The sequence below is a fragment of the Indicator indicator genome, chromosome 14 (assembly GCF_027791375.1).
Source record: "Indicator indicator isolate 239-I01 chromosome 14, UM_Iind_1.1, whole genome shotgun sequence".
In the NCBI taxonomy this organism is placed as follows: Eukaryota; Metazoa; Chordata; class Aves; order Piciformes; family Indicatoridae; genus Indicator; species Indicator indicator.
This window is the reverse complement of record NC_072023.1, coordinates 9206881-9229022: the sequence shown is the minus strand read 5'-3', so window position 1 is coordinate 9229022 and position 22142 is coordinate 9206881. Positions and strand designations below refer to the sequence as shown.

The 22142-nt window shown below is 49.1% G+C and overlaps 1 protein-coding gene across 1 annotated transcript; it reads right to left on the bottom strand.

Annotated features, from left to right (window-relative positions):
* Positions 1-1698: 1698 nt before the first annotated feature.
* TMPRSS6 (transmembrane serine protease 6) lies at positions 1699-17612 on the bottom strand. The gene is made up of 17 exons (XM_054386525.1): positions 17465-17612; positions 17158-17300; positions 16542-16609; positions 15167-15351; positions 12415-12456; positions 11272-11476; positions 10801-10937; positions 9799-9911; positions 9241-9350; positions 8444-8589; positions 7161-7259; positions 5927-6040; positions 5538-5654; positions 4620-4788; positions 3983-4254; positions 2721-2857; positions 1699-1857 (listed from the first exon to the last, which is right to left on the bottom strand). The coding sequence occupies exons 1-17, from the start codon at positions 17610-17612 to the stop codon at positions 1699-1701; spliced, it is 2364 nt and encodes a 787-aa protein (XP_054242500.1).
* Between the last annotated feature and the right edge of the window lie 4530 nt (positions 17613-22142).

Genomic DNA, 22142 nt, shown 5'->3' with positions numbered 1-22142 from the left:
GCAGAGCCTCTGCCCTCTTCTGAGCAGCCTCCACGGCTGGTGAGGTGTCCCTGTGCTGGCTGTCGTGCTCCTTGCTTCCAGCCTTCTTGTGTCCCAGAGCAGCCCTGAGTCAGCAGGGTGAGGAGGACACAGGAGTGCAGCCCTGGTCCCGGGAACATTCTGGCACCTGCTGTTGTGTCAGGTACTGCCAGAAGATCCCTGTCTTGGGGAGCAGGGTGCTTGCTTCACTGCTGTGTCTGAGGACACTGGGTTGTAACTTCTCAATAAAATCCAGTCTGTTCCTCCTTGCAGCTTCTCATTTCAAGTGACAGAAATTTGGTGCTGGTAGAAGGGGGTGGGATCTGAAGAAGAGGAGTTTGGATTCATCACATGGAGCCACCAGTAGCTGCTTGTGTTGTGTCTGTCTTTTGGAGGCTCGAGGTACTTCTTTCTGCAACTGTGCTGCATCCCTTCAGCAGGCAGTTAGGCTAGGGAGCAGGTTTGCTTATTGCTATCTTCACCCCTAAATGATAACAATAAGTGAGGACTGCTTATCTAGCTAATCTGTTGACCCCACTGCTCCTGGGGGCCAGCTGAGAGGTGGGGCAGGGCCGTGGAAACTTTTGCCAGTTGCCAGTGGCAGAATTCGAGCTTGGTCAAAAAGATAAAATCTCCAAGATCATTTTCCACAGAGAAAAGCAAACTAGAGCCAAAAAACCCCCCTCAGATTAATTTTATTTCTAATTCCAGAGAGTGGCCCATGGTATATACAAAGATTGATGTCTTCAGTATAAACCCATACCCAGAGCAGTCACTGTTTAAGCACTGTGCCCTCAACCTTCTCTTTCACCTCCTGGGTTAGCTGAGTTAGGAGAAGTAAGCAATTGAGACACCCTCATGGTAGAGGTAATTAGAAGGGCTGAAGGAAGGGGATGGGAGGCTGTTCCAATGTTTTTACTGAGGGTTGGGGCCTTTTCCCTGAGGAAAGTGCAGCAGTGGAGGCTGGGTGCTGCTCCAGCTGGGAGGCAGGACACGCGCTTGGGGGTGTGATGCTGGACTCGTGCCTAGGAGTCAGCGAGATGTGAAGAGTTGCCTGGCTGAGCTGAGCAGAGCAGCACACTGAGCAGCACATGCCAGCTAAGAAAAGTAATTAGGGAGATGGAAGAGGAGGAGTGATGGGAGGGGAAGGGGGAAGAAGGATGAGCAGCAGGAAGGAAGAGGGAGGCAGATTGATTTCACAGTTACTGGAATCTCTAACTACATCAGTCACATTTTCTTTCAGCAAATGTTCCAGTGCAGGATCATGGCTGAATCACATGGTTCATGGAAAGTTCAAGTCCCTTTATTCCTTTTCTCAGAAACCATCAGCTTGGGACCATTGTTGGGTGTTGTGTTATTGTCCATTCCTGTCTCCCCAACACCTCTTTTGGATGGATGGCCTAAAACCACCTTGGGATGCTCTCTGGAAAGCACTGAAGATGAAGAGGTTCTGCCTGCTTTCCTCTGTAATTCCCACAGTAGTTTTGTAGATTTCTGGGTTTGATTTGGGGTTTTTTGTTGTTGTTTTGGTTTGGTTTTTTTTACCATGCTCAGAAGAGCATCTTGAGTCTGATAACATCCCACACTGAAACTCTTGTCTCTGAGAGGCAAGTGAGCAAGATGAGGAATGAGTGCCATGTGAGTGCAGATCTGATGGGGAGAGGCAGAGATGCATTTTTCTCAGCTCATGGTTTGGTTCATCCAGCCCAGCATTTGAGTGATCCTGGTGTATACTCCATAGTGATTTGGACGTGCACATCCCATTCCCCAGCTGACCAAACCTGCCAGAAACCACCTGCCACTGGGCTCCTTGCAGGCCAGAGGACCTCCAGAATCACCCTAGAGAAAGGGAGAGAGAAATGGGGTGGGGTGATGATCACATAATCACAGAATGCTGTACGTTGGAAGGAACCTTTAAAGGTCATCTAGTCCAACCCCCAGACATCCAGCTGAATTTACAGGAACTGAAGTTGCTTAGCAACTTGCATCAAGAGGTTCAAGAATAAAATCACAAAAGCATTGATCCACCAGCTTCTCTTGTTGGATCACATTGGCTTTTAGTCCCTCTGTGTGAAGATTCCTGCATCCCCTTGATGCAGGGGGTGCCTGGGGGATCTGCAATGTTCCTTGTTCCTTAGGCATATGTCAAAACCCATTTCCAGTGCCAACATCTGACCCATTGTTGCATTCCTTCCTCAGGCAAACTCCTCCCCCTTAACCAGGTCCCAAGAAGCTGACAGCTTTATTGCTTCCTTCTTCTCAGTGTGGCCTTTCCAAATATGTGGAGAGTAAGAAACCTGGTGAGATTTAGCTGGATACTTGGAGGGATGGGAGACAGAGGAATTCCTTGAGATTGATAGTAATAAGGGAATAGACAGGTGGTTGTCTGTGCTGGATGCTGAAGAGGCTGAGGGGATAAGAGACTGGTATAAACACGTGACTTGAAAGAGGGAGGTCAAGAGTGGAGAATGGGCTGACATGGGAAAATGAGAGCTTTAAATGTATTTGGATCCTGTTTAAGGCAAAAATACTGTGAAGAAATAGTCGTGAGAGCTGCTTTGGCCACATGGAGCAGAAGAATTGTTAAGGGAATTAGGCATTTTGTGGCCTTTTCACCCTTGTGTCAGGCTATGGAGCACATTTAGGAAACCTAGGACTACCACCTCTGGTAGTCAGCCCCGACCCCACAACTCCTCTGTCACCTGGCAGGCATCTTTTTTGCCCTTTTGGTACCCAGCACACAGCATCCTGGGAGAAATCATGTAGTGATAGGCCTCGCTGCAGATGTCTTGCTGGATGAGCTGCACATCTACCTTCTGCAGAACATTGCTGATGTGCCCTGAGGGGTAGAGCACCAAAAGTCATGCGGGTGAGCAATGGTGGAGCTTCCCATCATTTACCATGATCCCCTGGTCCATGGCCATCTTGCTACATGCTGAAAGATGCTCTGTTTTGCTCTTCACTGGCATCACAGTCTCTGGCTTTAAACAGAGCTCTTCACCTGCATGGAAGGAGTAACTTTCCCCTTCAGTCCCTTTCCCTCCAGGGATATAGTATGAGGGAATTCTGATGTGGGGAAACCTCTGGAATTGGGTTTACTCCTGAGCAGTAATTGGGTTTACTCCTGATTGAAGTGAACATTAAGGTCTTCTAGTTAAGTATGCAAACAAGGAGTGTCTGTTTTCATTAGTGAAAGCAACTAATTTGACATGGATGAGCACATCCATATTCCTGTGACAGGCCTTACCAGCTTGGATCCATTTTGCTGTCCTTATGGGGAGGGAACATGCAGCTACAGTCTTCCTCACAAAACAGAATGGACTCATCCATGCTACCCCTTGGGAGCAGGTCTTGGCCCGTGCCGTCCCCCCAGCAGTACATGGGAGCTATGTGGCCAAAATGGTCAAGTGGTGCATGCTAACAATTACACAGTGTGATCCTTGGGTGACCCTGAATTTACTCCTACAGGTGTTTCTGGGGGGCCCAGGTCCTAGGTTCTTTGACAGGGGGAATATGTTGCTATGGGGCCCACAAATACATGTCTCCAGGAGGCCCATTCCTGATCTGATGAAGAGCAGGTTTTTGATCTCCCCTTTCTGTCCTTGGTGGAATGACCTCACAGGACCCCACATATCTATGCAAGCATGCAGTTGGGTGTTGGGGCTGCTCCACACTGTTATCAGGATAAACAGCTGCTAGACAGACCTCTAACTCCTGAAGGGCTATTGTAGTCTCTGGATGAAGGAGCAAATGCTGTCCCCATATAGTTACCAGACTTTCATACCTGCCTCCCAAATGAGGCTTCGAGGCAATCAACAGGTAACTTTGGCCAACCTGTGACCCAAAATCAAAGGGAGTGGAGGAGGCATAATGCTTTGGAGCAAACAGAAGCCTATTCTGCCTACCCCACATCTAAACATATGTTTCTGCTACAGCAGGCCACCAGCAAAGACCTTGCACCTACCGCCTTCCTTGAGGGCTCCCCAGCCAGTGATCCAGCAATGAAGGCCAGGTTCAAAGAGATGGGAAGGAGCAGGCAAGCAGATGGGCTGGATTAAGGGTGAGATGATCACAGGGTGGTCCAGCTGGAGCAGGGCCACATCATAATCATGGCTGTCCTCCTCGTAATAAGGGTGAAGGAAGAGGCGGATCACCTTGAAGGACACCTCTGTGTGGCTGCTGGCATTCTGAAAGTATTTGCCCAAGTAAACAGTCCAGATGGAGGCAGAGGCCAGCCTGTAGTACACAGCAGAGAAGATAGCTCATCATATGGCTGGACGGGTAAAGCCTGCTTCTGTTGCAGCCTTTTGAGAAGTCTCTGGTATGGATGATCATCTCCCTCAGAGGGGCCTCTTTCTTTATTTGGCTATTGATGTCAAGAAATTAGGTGGGACAGCTCTTGGATGCCTCTTTTCCCCCACGATGCACCCAAATACCTGGGCATTCGTCCATAGCCCTCTTTCCAGCTTCAAGCCACAGAGAAGAATGACAGAGCTGCCCTGCCCAGATGCTGCTGCACTGTGACATTTTCACAGTTTGGGTGATCCTCCCCCATGCATGACATGGACAGCAATGCCAATCCTTCTCCCCCCTCCCCTTACCTGTCATCCTGGAAGCAGTGTGCGGCCGAGACCACCCAGCGGTCAGCAACGAGCGTTCCCCCGCAGATGTGGCGCCCCCGGACTTGCAGGCTGGCCTGCCACGGCCATTCCCCTTCCACAGAGTTTGCACCACCCACGATCCTGCTGAGAGGGGCTTGCAGCCCACAGTCTGAGGAGGAGGAGACACAGCAGGAACATGACATACTGTGTCTGCCCTTCCTTTCCTACTTGATCAACTGAAGACTTTGACCTCTAATCCCTTGCCTTACCCAGCCAGCAGATGCTTCAGGTACTGTCCAGGGCAGGTCTAGTGAGAATTTCCTCCCACTACGTGTCCCTGCTGATGCCTGCACAGCCTTACCCCACCTCCAGCTGCAGCCTGGGGATGCCTTTGGGGCAGCCTGCTGCCTGTGCTACCTGCTGCCATGTCAGGGAACCCTCACAGTCATTCCCTTTCACTGCCCACTGACATTCCAGAGAAGCCAAGCAGGAAAATCAAAACACAAGCTCTCTCCCTGCCAGTGACCACACAGGCACAAGTAATTTCCCTGGCTGGAGCCTTGTAGAATGGCATTACTTCACATAAGCCAACACAGTGGTCCAACAGGCAGCCTGTGAGTAGGACCTGGCCTGTGAGATGCTGTCTGGCCTGATGCCTCTGCCTGAAAGAGATGGGGAGCAGCTGTCCAAAGAGCAAATGCCTGCTCATGGCTCAGCACAGAGAGCAGGCTTGTTGCTGCTGCCACTGCAGGATGCATCAGTGTCACTGCTGCTGAGGGGCTGGGTTAGGGAGAAGGTGGTGGAACAAGGGAGGGTGGGTGCTTGTGCTGGGGTGGGCAGGGGAAATAAATGATGTGACTTGCAGCTATGTGGCATTGTGAAGCTGCCTGGCTGAGGTGCAACCCAGCATTTCCTCACCACAGTACTTCTCATCCGACAGGTCCTTGCAGTCTGCAGTGGTGTCACACAGAGGGTTGGGTTTCTTCACACAAGTGCCATCCTCACAGCGGTAGGTGAAAGGACCACAGGGCACCACTGCAAAGAGGGAAGGGAGCAGTAGGTTGTAGTTGCAGCCTGAAGTCCTTGGAGTGTGTGGGGGGTGAGGTAACAGAGAGCTTGGGGGAACTCCATAAATGATGGCAGGGAATTCCCTGAGCAAGCTTTGTTGTCTGCAAACAAACCAAACACTGTGAGCAGGTCAGGCACCCAGTTGGTGCCTTTACTGCTCAAGAGGGAAGTATGCTGCTGGCAGCCTTGGCTCAAGCACAGGGGAAGGTATTTGCAGCCCAGCCCTGTCCCCTCTCTACCTTCACTGCAGTGCTCCTCATCGCTCCCATTGACACAGTCCAGCTGCTGGTTGCAGACCCTGCTGAACTCGATGCAAGTGCTGTCCTCGTGGCACTGGAACTTTGCAGGGCACACTGCATAGGAGGGAAGCCCCCAGGAATTAGGCATGAAAGACAAGGCAATAGGTGTGGGGTGAGGGTTCTAGGGGCACCAGCAGGCTCTGCAACCTCTTCCCCCATCTCATAAGGAGCGAACTTTGTAGAGCAGGGTTAATGGTTGGACCTGATGGTCCCAGTCTTTTCCAACCTAAATGATTCTATTATTCTAAAATTCTGTGAATACAAACCCCAACCTTATCAATCCTGTGAGAGTTCACATTTCCACACTGAATTAAACCTTCCTTGAGAAAGATTTCTCCTTCTTCTACTTTAGACTTTGCTATACTTTCCTCTGAATCTTTCCGAACTGGCTACTGTCTCCAGTGGTTGAGGGATCTTTCTGTCTGTGAGAAAACAGCTGTAAGGGACAACTAATGAAAAAAATCAGTGGTGACAGCAATGTGATGAGCCCCCACTCACACCAGGAGTGGGAGAGCAGATTAATTAGTTGTCACGCCTGAGCCTGAGTAGCTGTTCCTAAGCATGGGGCTTTGCAGGACCCCTTTGATGCCAGGAGTGGTGTCTGCATCAGCACTCACTGCTGTTGGTATAAAGACCTGATGGCTGATCAAGGTCTTCAATGCTCCAAAAATGTAGTGCAATACATGGGTGAGGATCTCTAGAGATCAAGTGTCAGAAATGGTCTGGGGGAGGGAGAGACCAGGGCAAGAGGTGGGCTTGGGGAGGTGTGGGCAGGGAGGGGGATGCTGGGTAGTATAACAGCAGAGGGGGTAGGCCAGGGCTGAGGCTGGCTGTCAGGCCTGGGTGGGGGGAAAGCAGGACAAGATGGGGGACAGGCTGGGCAGGGGACTTCTTTCAGGTTGCCTGCAACTCTTGGTGCCTGGATACTGAGGGTTGTCCTAGGAAGACTGTGCTGTGCACAGCAACTAGAAGTGCTCTGCTCCCTCCCAGGCAGGCTGAAACCAAATGGCAATGGGATAAGTCTTTTAGGGATGCAGAGGTTTAGGGTCTAAACAGGTACAAGGCTGTACCTAGGCCAACTGAATCCTCTCCATCGCTCCTTACCTTTGAATAAATAAGCAAGTGGCTGTGGCCTGCTGAGTCCAGGGACCAGGAGGGAGAAGAAATCACTCACCACAATTCCTCTCATCCAGTCCATTGGGGCAATCTTTGATCCCATCACAGGCTGGAACACACAAACCATTCACAGAACACAGGAACTCCCCAGGGCAAGCTGTGAAAACACCAGGGAGTAGTTAGTCCTCGGTGACTTGGAAAACTCCTTGCAGCAGAGTACTGTGGCTTGAAAGTGGAGCGTGGGGCTGCACACCTTCCTGACCATGGGTGCTGCAGCAAAGGAAGCCAGGCAAGGAGAGGGCTCTTTCCCCTGCTTCCTGTTGTACCCATGGGCAAGAGGCAGGACAGCCACCCAACTGGCATGCTGTACCAGCACTGTTTCATGGCTGCTGAATGCTGTGGGAAAGCTTTGGAGTTGTTATTAAAACTTACTCAGGGTCTTGAAGGGTTTGGTTGCTAGAGATGTGTTGTCAGGTGCAGGCATGCAGGGACTGGTATGTGTTACAGGCACCCTTTTAGGAGGAAGAGGGAGAAAGTCTGGAAAGACAGACTGTGGGCATGCATTTGCATAGGTGCATTTGTGTGTGGTTTGGGTTGTCTCTCACTTGCATGGATTCTGAGGAGAGCAGGAAACAGCTCTCTGTAAGAGCTCTTGTAATCAAAATAAAAGCCACTTCAAGCTGGAGATGGTCTCTTGCTGAATTCCCAAGGCCAGTCCCTGATGTGGATATGGGGGTGAGAGTGTAGACAAATCTCTGACCATAGCCTTTGAGGTGTGAATACTCTGGCAATATGAGGCAGGGCCACACCTACAGAGGTGAGTTTGCAGGAAAGGGAGAAGAGAAGGCTCCAGAGAGATCTAATATCAGCCTTCCAGTACCTGAAGGGAGCTTACAAGAAGGCTGGAGAGGGACTGTTTACAAAGACCTGCAGTGACATGATGAGGGGCAGTGGTTTGAAATGAGAGAAGACTGGATTCAGATGGGATATTAGGAGCAAGTTCTGTACCGTGAGGGTGGTGGAACACTGCAACAGGTTGCCCAGGGAGGTAGTTGAGGCCCTATCCCTGGAGATATTCAAGATCAGGCTCAACAAGGCTCTGAGCAACCTGTCCCTGCTGACTTCTGGGGAGTTGGACTAGATGACCTTTGGAGGTCCCATTCTATAAAGTGCCTCTTCTTTTTGGGACATCAGTGGTGTGTGCATCACTGATCTGTGAGAATGTGCCTCATGGGCAGATGGCACAGGGCTCACAGGATGCCTTGTGTTTCTCCTGACACAAGCATGGGGTCTGCTGGTAGCCCCCACTCTACTAAGGAGCAGGGAGAAGCCTGAACTTACGGTCAGATTGGTTGTACAGGCTGTAAGCTGCCTGAACACCAGGGCCAGTTAGGGAGATCTGTGAGGTGAAGGTGATGGTGATGTCAGCAGAGGATGTGGCTGGGATCCGCTCAGCGTAGTCTTGCAGGGTCCGGAGGCCACACAACCTGAGAAGCAAACACAGGCAGGATGTCTTAGGCAGGGAAGGAGGACAACAAAGCAGGGCAAGGAAGCTCAGTAGGGCTGGATGGGAAGTGAGCCACACAAACTAGGTGTTGGGGGGAAGCTGGGAGGGCAAATTGGCAACTGCACCAGGGCAGTGGTGGGCAGCAGACCTAGCTACATATGGATGCTAATTTTGGGAAGTCTTGTAGTGGGAAATAGCTGAAGTCAAAGCAGGAGATATGGAGCTAGGTGGAAGATCTGTATGGAGGTGTATGCAAGGCAAAGACTCACAGAGGTAATACTGCAGAGGTTGTGACAGGCAGGTTTGCAAACCTGGGAGACGTGGGAGGACACTAAGGTTACACACACAGGAGCACATTAGGAAGAATGTTGCAAACAGCAAGACAGAGAAGGCTGGCTGGTAGCTTAGAGCAAATCTGTAAGAAATAGACACACTGGGGAGCCTATGAACAAGAGAGGCTGAAAACAAGTAGAAAAGCCCGAGGCACCAGCATAAACAGTGGCCACTGAGGGTGGTAATAACCTCTTCTTCCTCAGACCTGGTGTCTGAAGACAGTGGGGAATTTGCAGAGGTTTAATCCCAGTTTAATCCAATGTGAAAAGTGAGAGAGAAAACGGACCCCAGCACACACCTTCTGTTCTGAATTATCCACTGTCCTTGGGTACAGGGCAGGTCCTGCTTCTGTCTGCTGAGTGAGTAGGCATCGAACCTCAAGGTGACCCCGTAGCTGAGGGATGGGACCTGCAGGCAAGGGGGTCCAGAGCAGTGTAGATGACTCCTAGGAGTGGTGCAGCCCACTCAGTATAGCATGAAATGTTCAGGGTAGATGTGAATGGGAGAGCTGACAATTAACTCATTGCAGGCCAGAAGGAAGCACCCCATAAACTGGGGCCATGCTGCAGCCCAGGGTGCCCTAGCAATCTCAAGCAATCTGGTTCTGCCTTGAGGGAATTCCCTGAAGATCAGATTTCAGGTTCATCTTCAGCTATGGCACCTCTGTGCCAGCATGCAATATTAGACTCCTTCTCCTTCAGAAACACACATTCTGTGGAGGCCAGGCAGGCTGGCACCCTCTGCTCACTCCTCACAGTGAGCTGACTGAGAGCACTGGCTGCAGCCCTCCCTGATGTGGGAGCGTCCCAGGGGTTTCAGGGGTGGGGTTTCAGCTCCCCTGGGAGCTGGTCCTTACCGTCATGTGCCAGGTGCACTGTGTATTGGGTGAGTAGTAACTGGGGTAGTGTGGGGTGCCAATCTTGCCCTGCAGCTCCAGCCCCTCCCGCAGAGTGATGTTCACTTCACAGGCTGTAAATAGAGACATTGAAAGCCCTGCTACCTGTCAGCTCAACCTCAGCCTGGGCATGACATGTGCTCATCCTGTTGTAAGAGAGGAAAAAAGGGGGTCTAAGACCTGATGCTGAAGTTAGCTGGGATGTTCCACCATCCCCCTTCAAGGGGCCATTTTGATCTGGCAAGACTTTCTCTCTTCCTCTCGTCCAGAGAAGGGCAATGCTAATGTATATTGCTGCCTCACTCTTGAATTGAGTTTGTCTGCAAGTGCATCTGCTTGTGATGTCCAGGCCACATCTGGTCTGTCCTTACATGACAGTTTGGCCTTCTCTTAAAGTATTGTGGTCATTCAGGCACTGCTCTCCAATCTGAGAAGACTGTAAAGACTTGAGCCAGATGCTAATGTGTGAGCACAGGTGAGGGAGCAACATCTAATCTGCTTTTACTGACCACCTCTACCCTTGCAATCTAGAGTGAATTCTGCCTCTGATGTGGATGGAGCACCTCTAGGAGATCATAGAATTTTAGGGTTGGAAGGGACCTCAAGGACCATCTAGTTCCAACCCCCCTGCCATAGGCAGGGACACCTCACACTACATCAGGTTGCCCGGAGCCACGTCCAGCCTGGCCTTAAAAATCTCTGGGGATGAGGTTTCTACCACCTCCCTGGGCAACCTGTTCCAGTGTCTCACCACCCTCATGGTGAAAAATTTCTTCCTAACATTGAATCTGAATCTACTAATTTCTATATTTTTCCATTCCCCCTGGTCCTATCATTACCTGACACCCTAAAAAGTCCGTCCCCAGCTTTCTTGTAGGCTCCCTTAAGATACTGGATGTGATGTTGTAGGAGATAACCTGTCTTCTTCCTGTATCCTGGCAACCCACCCTCAGCTTTCCTCACCTTTGAGGGGCACTGCTTGCACTGAGAGGACGAAGGGGTCATAGTAGCTGTACATGGCTTTCTTCCACACAATGGACATGACAGGGCCAGAGGAAAGCACTTCCACAACAGGTTCCTGCCGGCTGCAGCCGTAGAGCCTCAGGGAGATAAAAGGATGGGAGTGAAGTAAGAAATGAGCAAACAAAAGAGAAGGAGAGAAAAAAAGACAGTGGAAATCTCTGTTATCCACAGCACAGGCCTGCTGAATCAAGTAAAGGGCCAGCAGAGAGGCAGCTCTTGCTGCTGTAGTCTCAGACTGCACAGCTGGCTGCGTGATGTCCCACATCAGTGACTTCAGCTGATCAGTAAGAGGCAGGTTGTGCATCAAAGAGAATTTCCTCTGATGTAGTCTAACACCTTCCCCTGCTGTGGTGTGCTGTGCCATCCTGCCCAGCTTCCCTGCCCTGTTTGCTCTGCTCAGGAGCTACCTACGAGGTGATGAGGTGTTTCTCCAGGGGCCCGGCAGCGTCATACATAGCCAGGCGATCCCTGCAGTCTGTGAGCGTCCACTCCAGGTGCAGCTTGATCATGTAGCCCTTCAGGCTGTGGAGGTGCCACAGACAACTGGATGCTAGGTAGTCAGGACCCTCCAACCTTAGGACATCATCCTCCTGGACATAGCTGTACCTGTAGCAACCTGAATCCAGAGGACAGATAGAGGGATTTAAACCTCAGGGTGATGTCAGTGGAGGCAAAGGGAGGCTTAGGGGTGGTTGTAAAGGAAATTAAGATATGGGATTGTCACTTGGGATATTAGTGGAGTCCTATTTCAGAGTAAGACTGACTCATCCCAGTGATCTCAGTTCACTTTTACATATGCTGTGGTGGCACCAGTCCCCTCATACCAGTGCCCCAGTTTCTCTCTACAAGAACTGTCCCCTCTTCCTTGGTTGAGCTAATACTATCTCAGCCTTAAAATATCAGCACAACACCATTATCTTCCATTGGCTTTATTTTCTTTTTTACCTCTTTCTCCTCTCCCATATTCTTCCTGGCTTTACATCCCCCTCATTTGATTTCCAGGTTCCAGCAGGCTTCCAGAGTAAAAGCTTAAAGGTGAGTTTCTAATAATATATCTAACACAAGCTGCTAGTCATAGCACTGGTAACACTGCCTGAAATTACTAAAAGCATCTTCAAACATCTCCAAGGCAACAGACTCCCAAATGTCTGACAGCATATCCAGTGCAGAGCCACGCAGGGAACCCCCCACCCCACTCAGCAGAATTGAATGGGGCCTGGAACTAGCACCATTGTACCAGCACACCCAGCTGGTCCACAGGACTCATCAGCACAGGGACAAGACTACTGTGGCTGCACTTCCCCTGGGAGCAGATACCTCTGCACAGTGCTGTGCTACTGGGCCAGAGGGGTGAAGATGCTCAGAGCCACCTAGCATGTAGCTGGATCAGGTAGTTTGGATCTGGCCAAGCAGCAGCTCTGGTGTTCCCTTGCTGCTCCTCTCGTCTGCCTTCCCCAGCAATTTCCACTCCAGGAAGCCAACAAGCTTTCTGCCCCCTGTAAAAATTCCTCCCACAGAGTCACCAACTCAAAAGGAAAGGAAAAGATAGCCTACCCAGAGTGGATTTCAGCACTACTATGTCTTTCACACTGGATTCTGTTAGAAAGAAAATATATAAAGGAAGATAAACAAAAAAATAAACTGGTAGTGTCTAAGTGCTAGCATGGCAGGTGGTGACTCCCTTATTTCCTTTGCCAATAGCTCACAACTTTACTGTGGGGCATCCTCCAGGTACTTTGTCTGTCCTCAGGGACTTGTTTCAGCTATGCCTTCTGCACCCCATCACTCTGAGAAATTTTTCTGGCCTCCACTCCAAATACAAGAGCCCAAATTCTTGCCTTCCAGCCCACCACAGCCTTCTGTGCTTTATTTTTTTTTCCCCTGTTGCTCATTTTGTGTGTGCTATTCCAGGACCTCTTCTCCTTCCCAGGAGGGCTGGGCTTTGCTCCAGGCAGCCGTCTTGCTCTTCTGCCAGGCACACCACAGAACACAATCCCACTTCCAGGAGTCTTCACCCCTCCCTTGCTCCTCCATTTTAAATAGCCCTCACTGAAAGGTGTGTGAGTTGCTGAGGGTGGAGAACTGTCTCTTGATGACCGCTAGTTGGTGAGCTACTCGACATCCTTATAGAGTTCTCCTGTGGAGAAGGGAGTTGCAGAGAATGCAAGGACTACCAATCTGTGCAAAACAGAGCCACAGGGTGGACAACACTTTTAGGAGAGCTGGGCTTTGCTCCAGCCTCCCAGCTGAACTGGAAGCGGCCAGAGATCAGGTGCTGCTGGGAGTAACTGCCAAAACAAAAGGCACCCTGAGGTCAGCTGGGTGTGAGAGTTGCTGCTGGGGGCTTGCCTAGGTCAGGGCTTTGGTCTTCTGTAGATCCTAAGCAGAGCGTGCAATTCTGTAGGGAGAGCTGAGCAATTTTGTCATGGCAAAAACAGATGTGGAAAAGATGATCCTGCATGCATAAGGCAGGCTCCTGAAGAAGTTTGTGCTGCAGGGAAGGGCGTATGCTGAGCTCTTATCAAGTACTGTTTTATCTGAAGGTCATAAACCTGAGCTCCTCTAAGGAGAAGGAAGTCTGTAGAGGTAAGGGGACTCTAGTGTCTTCGTGTGAGAGCAGCTGTTAGTAAAAATAAAGTGCTGGAGAGGTTCCTGTGCTAGTCAAGGGTTTCCAACTCTGTGTCTCAAAGCAGGTGGCAGGGAAACTTAATCTTTAGAGCTAAGCAGGCCAGCAAATGAGTCTATCAGAAAGCAACGAAGTGCTAATTACCTGCTATGAGCTAGCTAAGTTTTTACTCCAATTTAACAGAGCAAATGAAGCCAGAGGTTAAGTCACTGCCTTGCGGTCACCCTGGCCAAACAGCAGAAGAGATTTTTGTCTTTTGACTGAGTTGCTAGGCTGGCTGGAGAGGGGAGGACTAGGGAAAGTAGAAGGAGCTGAAGAGACTATGATTGGTATGCTAATTCCAAAATAGAAAGAAATGTGGTCTGCTGAAATGAATAAAACAGTGAGACAGATGCAAAGGGAATATGATTGAACTGGGAATAGCTGAAAGAATGGCACCATCGTTTTTATTTGTTTATGAGTTGTGCTATGAAATGAGTAAATGAAGGAAAAATGCTAAATGGGCTGACTTGGAAGCATTTAACACATCATCTTATGATATCTTAAGAAAGTTAATATAAATTGGCTGAGCAAAATGTTTGCTATGCTGGAAACAAATCATAAGTAGAAGCAAGTGACTAATGGCAATCATGGGAAGAGATGTCTTCAAGAGATGCTTCAGAAATAATATCTTATGGTCTGGATGAGGGAGTGAAAAAAGGAAACCAAGCTTTCTTTGGAGACTTCAAAAAATAACCCTCAAAACAAAAGAGATGTGGAGGGAAAAGTTAAAGAAAATATGGGTGGGATATATTAACAACAACAACATATATATTCACCCTAGAAAAATGGAAGATACTGTGTCTGGGGAAAAAAACCTTGGAGATGTAACTTTTCCTGGGAAGAAGAGACTTGGAAATGAGAGTCCCAAGGGATGAGAAGAAGCACAGTGTATTTTGAAAACCTGTGAGGTTTGGGGGCTCTGTAAGAGGGATCAGATCTGGCTGAGAACTTAAGTCTCATAAATACCAAATATCAGTTCCACTGGACTTGGATGCATTGAATAGAGACATATCCCAAGCCCTTTATCTAAAATCTGTTTTACAGATTCAGAGATTTTTTTTTCAGAGCAGTTCTATAGGGGTGGATTTTTAACCAGGCTGTGATCTTTTCTGTGGACAAAAAATGAATCATCTTTAAAATCCTATGTCAAGAACTGAAGTGGCAACTTCAGTTGCCTTGTCTCAGAGGAAGACTAGTGGTGACCCAGGTAGGTTGCCTTTGTTCTTCTCTCAATCAAGTAGCCTGGTATAATCTCCCAAAGGAAAGTAGGAAACCTGATTGCTTGCTATTTTTGAGCTGGGCTGATCAAAGTCATGACCTGTGTAAGATCTTATTCCACAGAGCCAAAGCTGGTGGGAGAAAAAAAAAAAGTTACCTAGCTGGTTATGGTCAGCTAGATACCAAATAATCTTTAATATTTCAAAGGAAGGATGCTTTTTTTTCAACCAGACCTCAGTTCTCTTCTCTCAGGTAGAAATACATCTAATTGTATCCCCTGATCCTCACTTTCCCCCTATTCTCTTCAGGTTTCTCCTATCCCCCTCAGTAGTGACTTCTGAGCTTTTCTCCTAACTTCTCTTCAGCACTTTGTAAGTCTTGAAGCATTTCAGACTGCTTAGGCCACAGGCTGGTACTTACCCAGCAGGATCAGTGAGTCTGGGTTGACTCTGTACTCTGTCTGGTAGGACAGGCTGCCTGAGCTGTTAAATCTGGTGGAGAGCTCTTGGTGGAGCGTTGTGTTTACCCTCTCAGCAGTCACCTCCTTCTGCTGGCTCTCAGGGATTTGGAGGGCAAACCAGAAGAAGAAGGTCAGAGCTCCCTCCCTAACAGAGAAATAGCACGTTAAACCTAGCAAACCCCAGAGATTAACCCCACACTGTTCTTCCACAAGCATATCTGTGTGGACTTTTCACACAGCTCACTGCTGTGAGCCAGAGGAATCACTCTAAGAGGGGCAGGAGAGCTGCTATGTCCATGCTGCTAGTGAATGCTCAGTCTTTGGGGGGGAGAAAACCATTTTATACCATCTGGCTTCAGTGATGGCCATATGTAGTCACATTAATGTGATAATTAATCAAGACTGGTCTAATGAGTAGCCTTAATTCAGGTAGAAATGACCTTTAGTTACTACTGACCCATAGTTGAAAAGAAGCCCTCAAGACTTCATTGTCTCACCTCCCAGTGGTGGCAGCTCAATGATTCATGACTCAGTACCTTACCACAAGCCATTAATGCTGGGCAGGCTCAAGCTGCGGGAGACTGTGCCTGGGCAAGCTCTGTCCAACCAGCTGGCAAAGAAAATTGGCTGAGGGAGGGGGAAGAGATGTTGAAACAAACCTTTGCTCGGTTAGAGGCTGGAGGAAGAATTGCAAGCGAAACTTCTCTTTCCCTACTTGAAAATTGGGATTTTCCTTAGCTTAGGACAAATTTAGGGGTGTAGTTTTCCATTGGCAAAAAAAAAAAAAAATCAGAAGCAAATGTAGATGTTAGTTTGGAAGTTATTCCTGCTTTCTTGATCTACTGTATTGCCCTGCCAACCTGTAGTCCCTCATCTGTCCCATACTGTTGCCCCATTCCCAGATGGACCTGGGCTGGAATACTTTTCCCATGGTGCATTCTGGCATCTCCCTTCTGGTGCCTGGAATATCAGTCCATAAAATGACTTTTTTGAATTAGACAAATTAATTTCCAGCTGCTTAGTTTCTACTGAGTATGGCAAGACATTTTTTTTCCTTTCTTTCCCCCCCCCCCCCCCCCCCCCTTCTTCCCAGTGATTTTTTTTTTCCCTTTCTTGAACTTTTGCCTTTTTAAAAAAAAATTCTCAGTTTTGGCTTTTCATCTTGACCATAAGTAAAGATGAAGATCAAAATATCCCCCAGCTCTGTCATGATGGAACCATTCTAGATCTGGTCTGCCCATCAGCTTGCTATGGCCAGACTTCAGTAAAGCCAGAGTACAATTGACTGGAAGCTTTCACACACAAACAAGCAAACATGCTGTGGGTGATACTCACCCAAAGGCATACACTGTGCTCGAGTTGTAATATCGACCCAGCTCTGTGGCACGAATCACTTCCTTCAGCTGCAACGAGAATGTCGTCCGGTAACTAGTGTGCAGTGTTACAGAGGCACAGGACCTTATTGTGGCTTTTCAATATCTGAAGGGGGCCTACAAGAAAGCTGGGGAGGGACTTTTTAGGATGTCAGGTAGTGATAGGACTAGGGGGAATGGAATAAAGCTGGAAGTGGGGAGATTCAGACTGGACGTGAGGAAGAAGTTATTCACCATGACAGGGTGAGAGCCTGGAATGGGTTGTCCAGGGAGGTGGTTGGGACCCCATCTCTGGAGGTGTTTGCAGCCAGGCTGGATGAGGCTCTGGCCAGCCTGATCTAGTGTGAGTTGTCCCTGCCCATGGCAGGGGGGTTGGAACTGGATGATCCTTGTGGCCCCTTCCAACCCTGACTGATTCTGTGATTCTAAATTCTATGACCTATGGCCACCCTTATTTTTCATCCCTTTTGCTGTACAGCCTCATCCAGTCTGTCACTTGGATAAGGGTAACTAACTCCCTAGTCTTTCTACTGACTGAGCTGCCTCAAGGCCAGTTCTGGTCATGAAATTGCTCTCACCATGTTCTGGAGCTTAGCAGACTCCAACCAGAAGGCTCTGGACTCCAGCCGCCCCAGGTCCGGGAAGTATCGGCGGTTAAGGACCTGGAGGCTGCCACAGTAGAACTGCAGGATGGCTGGCTCCAGGTGCCACGGTCTGTAGTCTGCCAACAGAATACACTACTGGATCATCTTGCTGACAGGTAGGAGAGAGGGGTTTACACCTATGAATGAGTCACCCAGAGTTGGTAAAGCACTTGGAGCAGGGTATTGCCTTGACTAAACACATCTACCTCCTGCACGGGGACAAAAGGTGTTGAATTTTTACCTAGGAAATACCAGGTTGCTGCAGCAGCTCCAGCCAGCAAAAGAAAGGCTATCCCAAGGGACACATAGCGGAGGCAGTCTCGTGGGTTAGTCTCTGATCCATCCTTCGAGAGGGAGCTGGCATCTTCCTCCTGTTCCTCGGCCTCCATCAGGGGCATCTGGTGATATAGCACACTGTGGTCAGCCTGGGTATTCTGCATCCTTTTACATCTGGCTCTGGAGGGGTTCTGCCATCTCTGTGCTCCTCTCCCAAGATCTACAGGTCTGTCTGCTCACCACCAACGGCTTTGCTCAGTGCACATGTGAGTAAAACCCCTACTGCAACGTGAGACAGGCTTCCAGGACACTGTCCTGTCTATGCCTCCTGGCAATCCCTTAGTTTTCAAAACCATTCCCTAGGTTTTGCTTCTACCAAACCCCAAAATGAGTACAATAATTAATTTCTCTACTCGTTCTCCCAGGCTGGGAATGGTTTTTAAACTGGTGTTTTATTGACCTAGAAATCAATGCTAATGACCTCAAATGCACACAGAAGTTGCACAAAACAGCCACAGCTTGGGAGCCTGAAGTTGCACTGCACCTGAGGTCCCTAAAAGTGGGAAAACCTTGCCATTCCCCTGAGACCACATGTTCCTGGGCTAAGCTCATGCTGGCACTGGCTCACTAGCTGAGCTAGTGAGGAAGGAACACCTGAATATTGTTGAGCCCTCTGCCATCCTTTGCTTGTGCCAAGGGACACCTTCTGTCTTCCTTTGACCCTTGTCTTCCCCGGGCTGCTTCTTTTGCTTCCTCCTGACTGCTGCCTTACTGTCAGCCCCAGACTCTGTGGGCAAGAAATGCCACTGCCCCAAAGAGACTCATTAATCTTGGTTATCTCACCCACCTTCCTTCTCCTTTTCTCTGCCATCATCTTGTGCATGGCTGCCCCCAGACTCTGTCTGTATTTCTGTGACTGGAGAGGAAAGGGATGTGAATGCATCTGGGAGGCCACAGAGGTGTTGGGAAATGCCTATGCCCTGCTTATGTGTCTGTGAGGCATCTTCAGCCCCAGTGGTACATATGCATGTGAGGGACTTGCTGCAGATATGGGAAGAGATGGTTGGCTTCATGCAGATTTTAGCCTGCACAGATGGCATTGAGTGTTCACACAACAGAGGTGAGTGGTCTCCTCAGTCTCTTTGCTTTCCCCTAGTTACTGAGCCCCAGGCCCTCCAGGCTGCCTTGCAACTTGGAAACGAGTTTGCAGAACAGAGCATGAGGTAACTGGCTCTGGAAATTAAATTCAGCTGGGTGAAGATCAACACCTGGACAACTGGCTACACACCTGCTTGCTGTCATTCACCCCTCCAGAGGGGCATGTGGCACAAGCACTCTCCCTTGCTTGTGTGTGTGGCACAAACTGCTCTGCCTTGCCTCTCCTGGGTTGCCTTCCTATGCCTATCCTGGGGAGGATCTCCTCTCCAGCAAACCAAGCTGGGCAGATCAGCAGAGCAATGGCACTTCTCTGCTATCACAACATCCCTTCAGAAACAGCAAGCACAAGCAAACAACTGCAGACAGAGGGATGGGAGGAGGGCACAAAGCAGATGCAGAAGAGCCTCTTTGTTAGAAGTTTTGATGGTAGGCACCAGCTTGTCCCCTAGAGCTGCAGACCTACCTTTGAAGCCTGCTGATGCCTGTGAGGCCTGGCCCACACCCCCCTAGGCAAGCCAGCTCACACATACATGGAGGGGGGAGAGAGGAGGACATCTATTTACCCAAGCTCAAGGTCTCCTCAGCAATCAATAACCCGATGCCATCTCCCTTTGGCTTGGCCTTTGTCCTGCACTGTCCTCCTGCGATGGGTCAGCTCACCCTGTTCTTTTCTGAAATGGAGGTTTCAGATGCTTGCAGGGGCAGAAGATCCACAGGCTGAGCAGGGGAGCCTGGAAAAGTCAGAGAAGGTGCACCTCCATCTGTGTGGAGAAGAACAACCCAGGAAGCTGGTGCAGATAGCTTACATTGTCCTCCTCGGGGAACAGGGAGTTGCTGAGCAACTGCTGTATTTCTTAGCTACCCTCCTTGGTCCCATTGGAGGAAGAGGCAATACACTGAGTGTGTACTCCCCAGCACAGGGATGGAGCAGATGTTGGCTGGCAGAGGTAGATTGCTTGAAGGAGGGAAGATGGCAGTAACCAGCGGTCCCGCTTGCTGCTGTGCTCATGCAGATAAAAGCAAAGCACAGTGTCCCTCAGTTCCAGCCTGCAAGATTCTCTCTGGTGGTCTTCAACTTCTTGCTGGTGAGACTCCTGACAATGGGGTCCCTTGCACTCTGAGTTGCATCACCATTCTGTTCTCCCTGCAGCATCTGATTTTCTTCTAGTCTCAGGTCTTCCTCACCTACCTTGCTTCCACCATCTTCTGCTTACAGCCCCACAGCTCTGTATGTGCCCCTTTGTTTTCCACAAAAAGCAATGAGACTCCAGCTAGAGCAATGCAAACAGAGTTATTCTGTCAATAAATGGGTGGAGAGGATGGCAACGTGAACGACTCTTGACCTGGGACTGGGCTCCAGCAAGTGACATTCACCTGGGGTGGAGCTTATTTGGCCTGGAGCTTTTTTGGGCTCATTTTGGGAGCTCGGCAGGGATGTCTGTTTTCAGCTCTACCACTGGTTCACATTTAGTCTTGGACTGCAGGAAGATCAAAAGCCATTGCTGTAGTTGTCTCATGGTGGATTCCAGTGGATAAAATGTGGATGAAAAGCTGCAGTGCTTGACTGGGAATGTGTCAGGGCTGTTATCCCACCTAACACATCACTGTAGATGTGAGAAACTGAGGCATGACAACAAGAAATGCCTTCAGAACTGCTTGAACAATTTAAGAGATCAGATTTCACTTTTAAAAGTTACTTTGATCCAAAATTTCCCCCCAGAAAACTGGGGACTAGCTGCATCTTTAGGCATATATGTATTTGTATATAGCTTTTCCAAGGGCTTGCCACAGTGGGTCAGAACCCAGCCAAGGGTATTTCCCAGTGACAGAGACCTTACTTCTTTTGCATCCAACTTTTGTGGAAAGAAGCATCCTCATTCTGTGGTGTTTACAGCAGAACAAAAAGTACAGAATTTCAATCTGATCTAAGTAAGCATACCACATCTATCACCACAGGCTTTTGAACCAACCAAGGACCCAAACCCTTGATCAGATTTGACTTCACAGGAATTCCTTTACTGAAAGTACCCTTTACTTTCTGCCTCTCTACAGTGGGAAAAAAAAAAAAAAAAGGAAGGGATGTGAGAGGGGACTGAGTGTGATGTTTCCTATTATGAACAAGGTTATCTTGGAAAGAGGGAGATGAGAGCTGTGACAGCTATCTTTGCTGTCTCTAGGTTTAAGATAAAGAGAGGCCTCACATCTGTCCGCTCAATATTTTCCACACGGCGCTGGTGTACAGCTTTAGTTTACCTCTGGTACTGAGGGACACTCTCCTAGCATCTTTCTGTGGTTTTGCAAACCACACACCCTGCATTCACACTGGCTTGAGAAGGGGCTGCTCCACATGTGACATTTCCAAAGAGCTCTTGAGGACCCAGCAGAGAGTGTTATGCCTTTGGCATTCACAACCTGCGTTACTCACATACGAGACCACATGTTCTTGCCTTCCTGGAAGAAAGGTCCAGTTATCAGCAGATCTGATGTTGAGCACTTCCTGCCACACTGTGTCACACATTCACACCCAGCGTAGCTCTCACTGCTCTCAGCTTGAAAGCTGTCAGCATTTTCACAAAAAGGAGGGAAAATATTGAGCCAGCAGGGATGGGCTTCAGGGACTTGCATCAGGATCACCTCGAGCTCTACTTTCTGGTTGAGGTGGCTGAGTCCCTTTGGGTAAGGGAATAGGAAGAGAGGCTGAAGGTATATTGATCTGAGAAAAGATTTGCCAAGTACTGGGTTTAGAAAAGCTGTTAATCCTTCCCCTCCACCACAAAGAACAGAAAAACCCATTGTGGGTTCCTTAATACTTCTTTTATTTACAAAGAGGCAAAGTTTTTCCTTTGTACTGGTGTTAGCAGCAGGAATAATTGAAAAGCTTATGATGGTTTACACTGGGTCAGGAGAGCCATCAGTACAGCCAGGTTCCTTGGCCCATGTGAGAGCAAATTGCCCATCAGTGGCAAGGGGTTCAGTGTCTCTTTTTGAAGCCCATCTAGGAAGATTGTCAAAGTACTGCAAAGAGCTGGGCAAGCCTTGTGCTTCCTTATCTAGGAAAGTTGTGGCACCTTCTTCATCAGCTGTCTTGTGGAGACAACGCAGAAGTCCGTGTTTGATGCAGATGGTGAAGAAGCTGATGAGAAAAGAGGTATACCTTCCCCAGCCATCTCAGCTGCAGGCAGGCTCAAGTCCTTTGAGCAGCTCTTTTGAGGTGAAATCCAAGTCCATGGGTGACTCCATAGCTGAGATTCACAACAACATTCAGGCTTCATAGTGTGAGGTCAGGTGATAGTGTGGGACTGGGACACAGGGGAAGGTCAATGCGTGTACAGACAGAGGTAGGGAAGAATTAGTTCTGGGTGATACTCACAGGGGTGAGAGGAGTGCTCACAAGGTTGGTATCTTTGACATAAAAACTCTTAGAAGAAAGATCTTTAACACAGGGTTGGTATTTTTCCACTGCTGAATAGCCCAGAAACATGGCA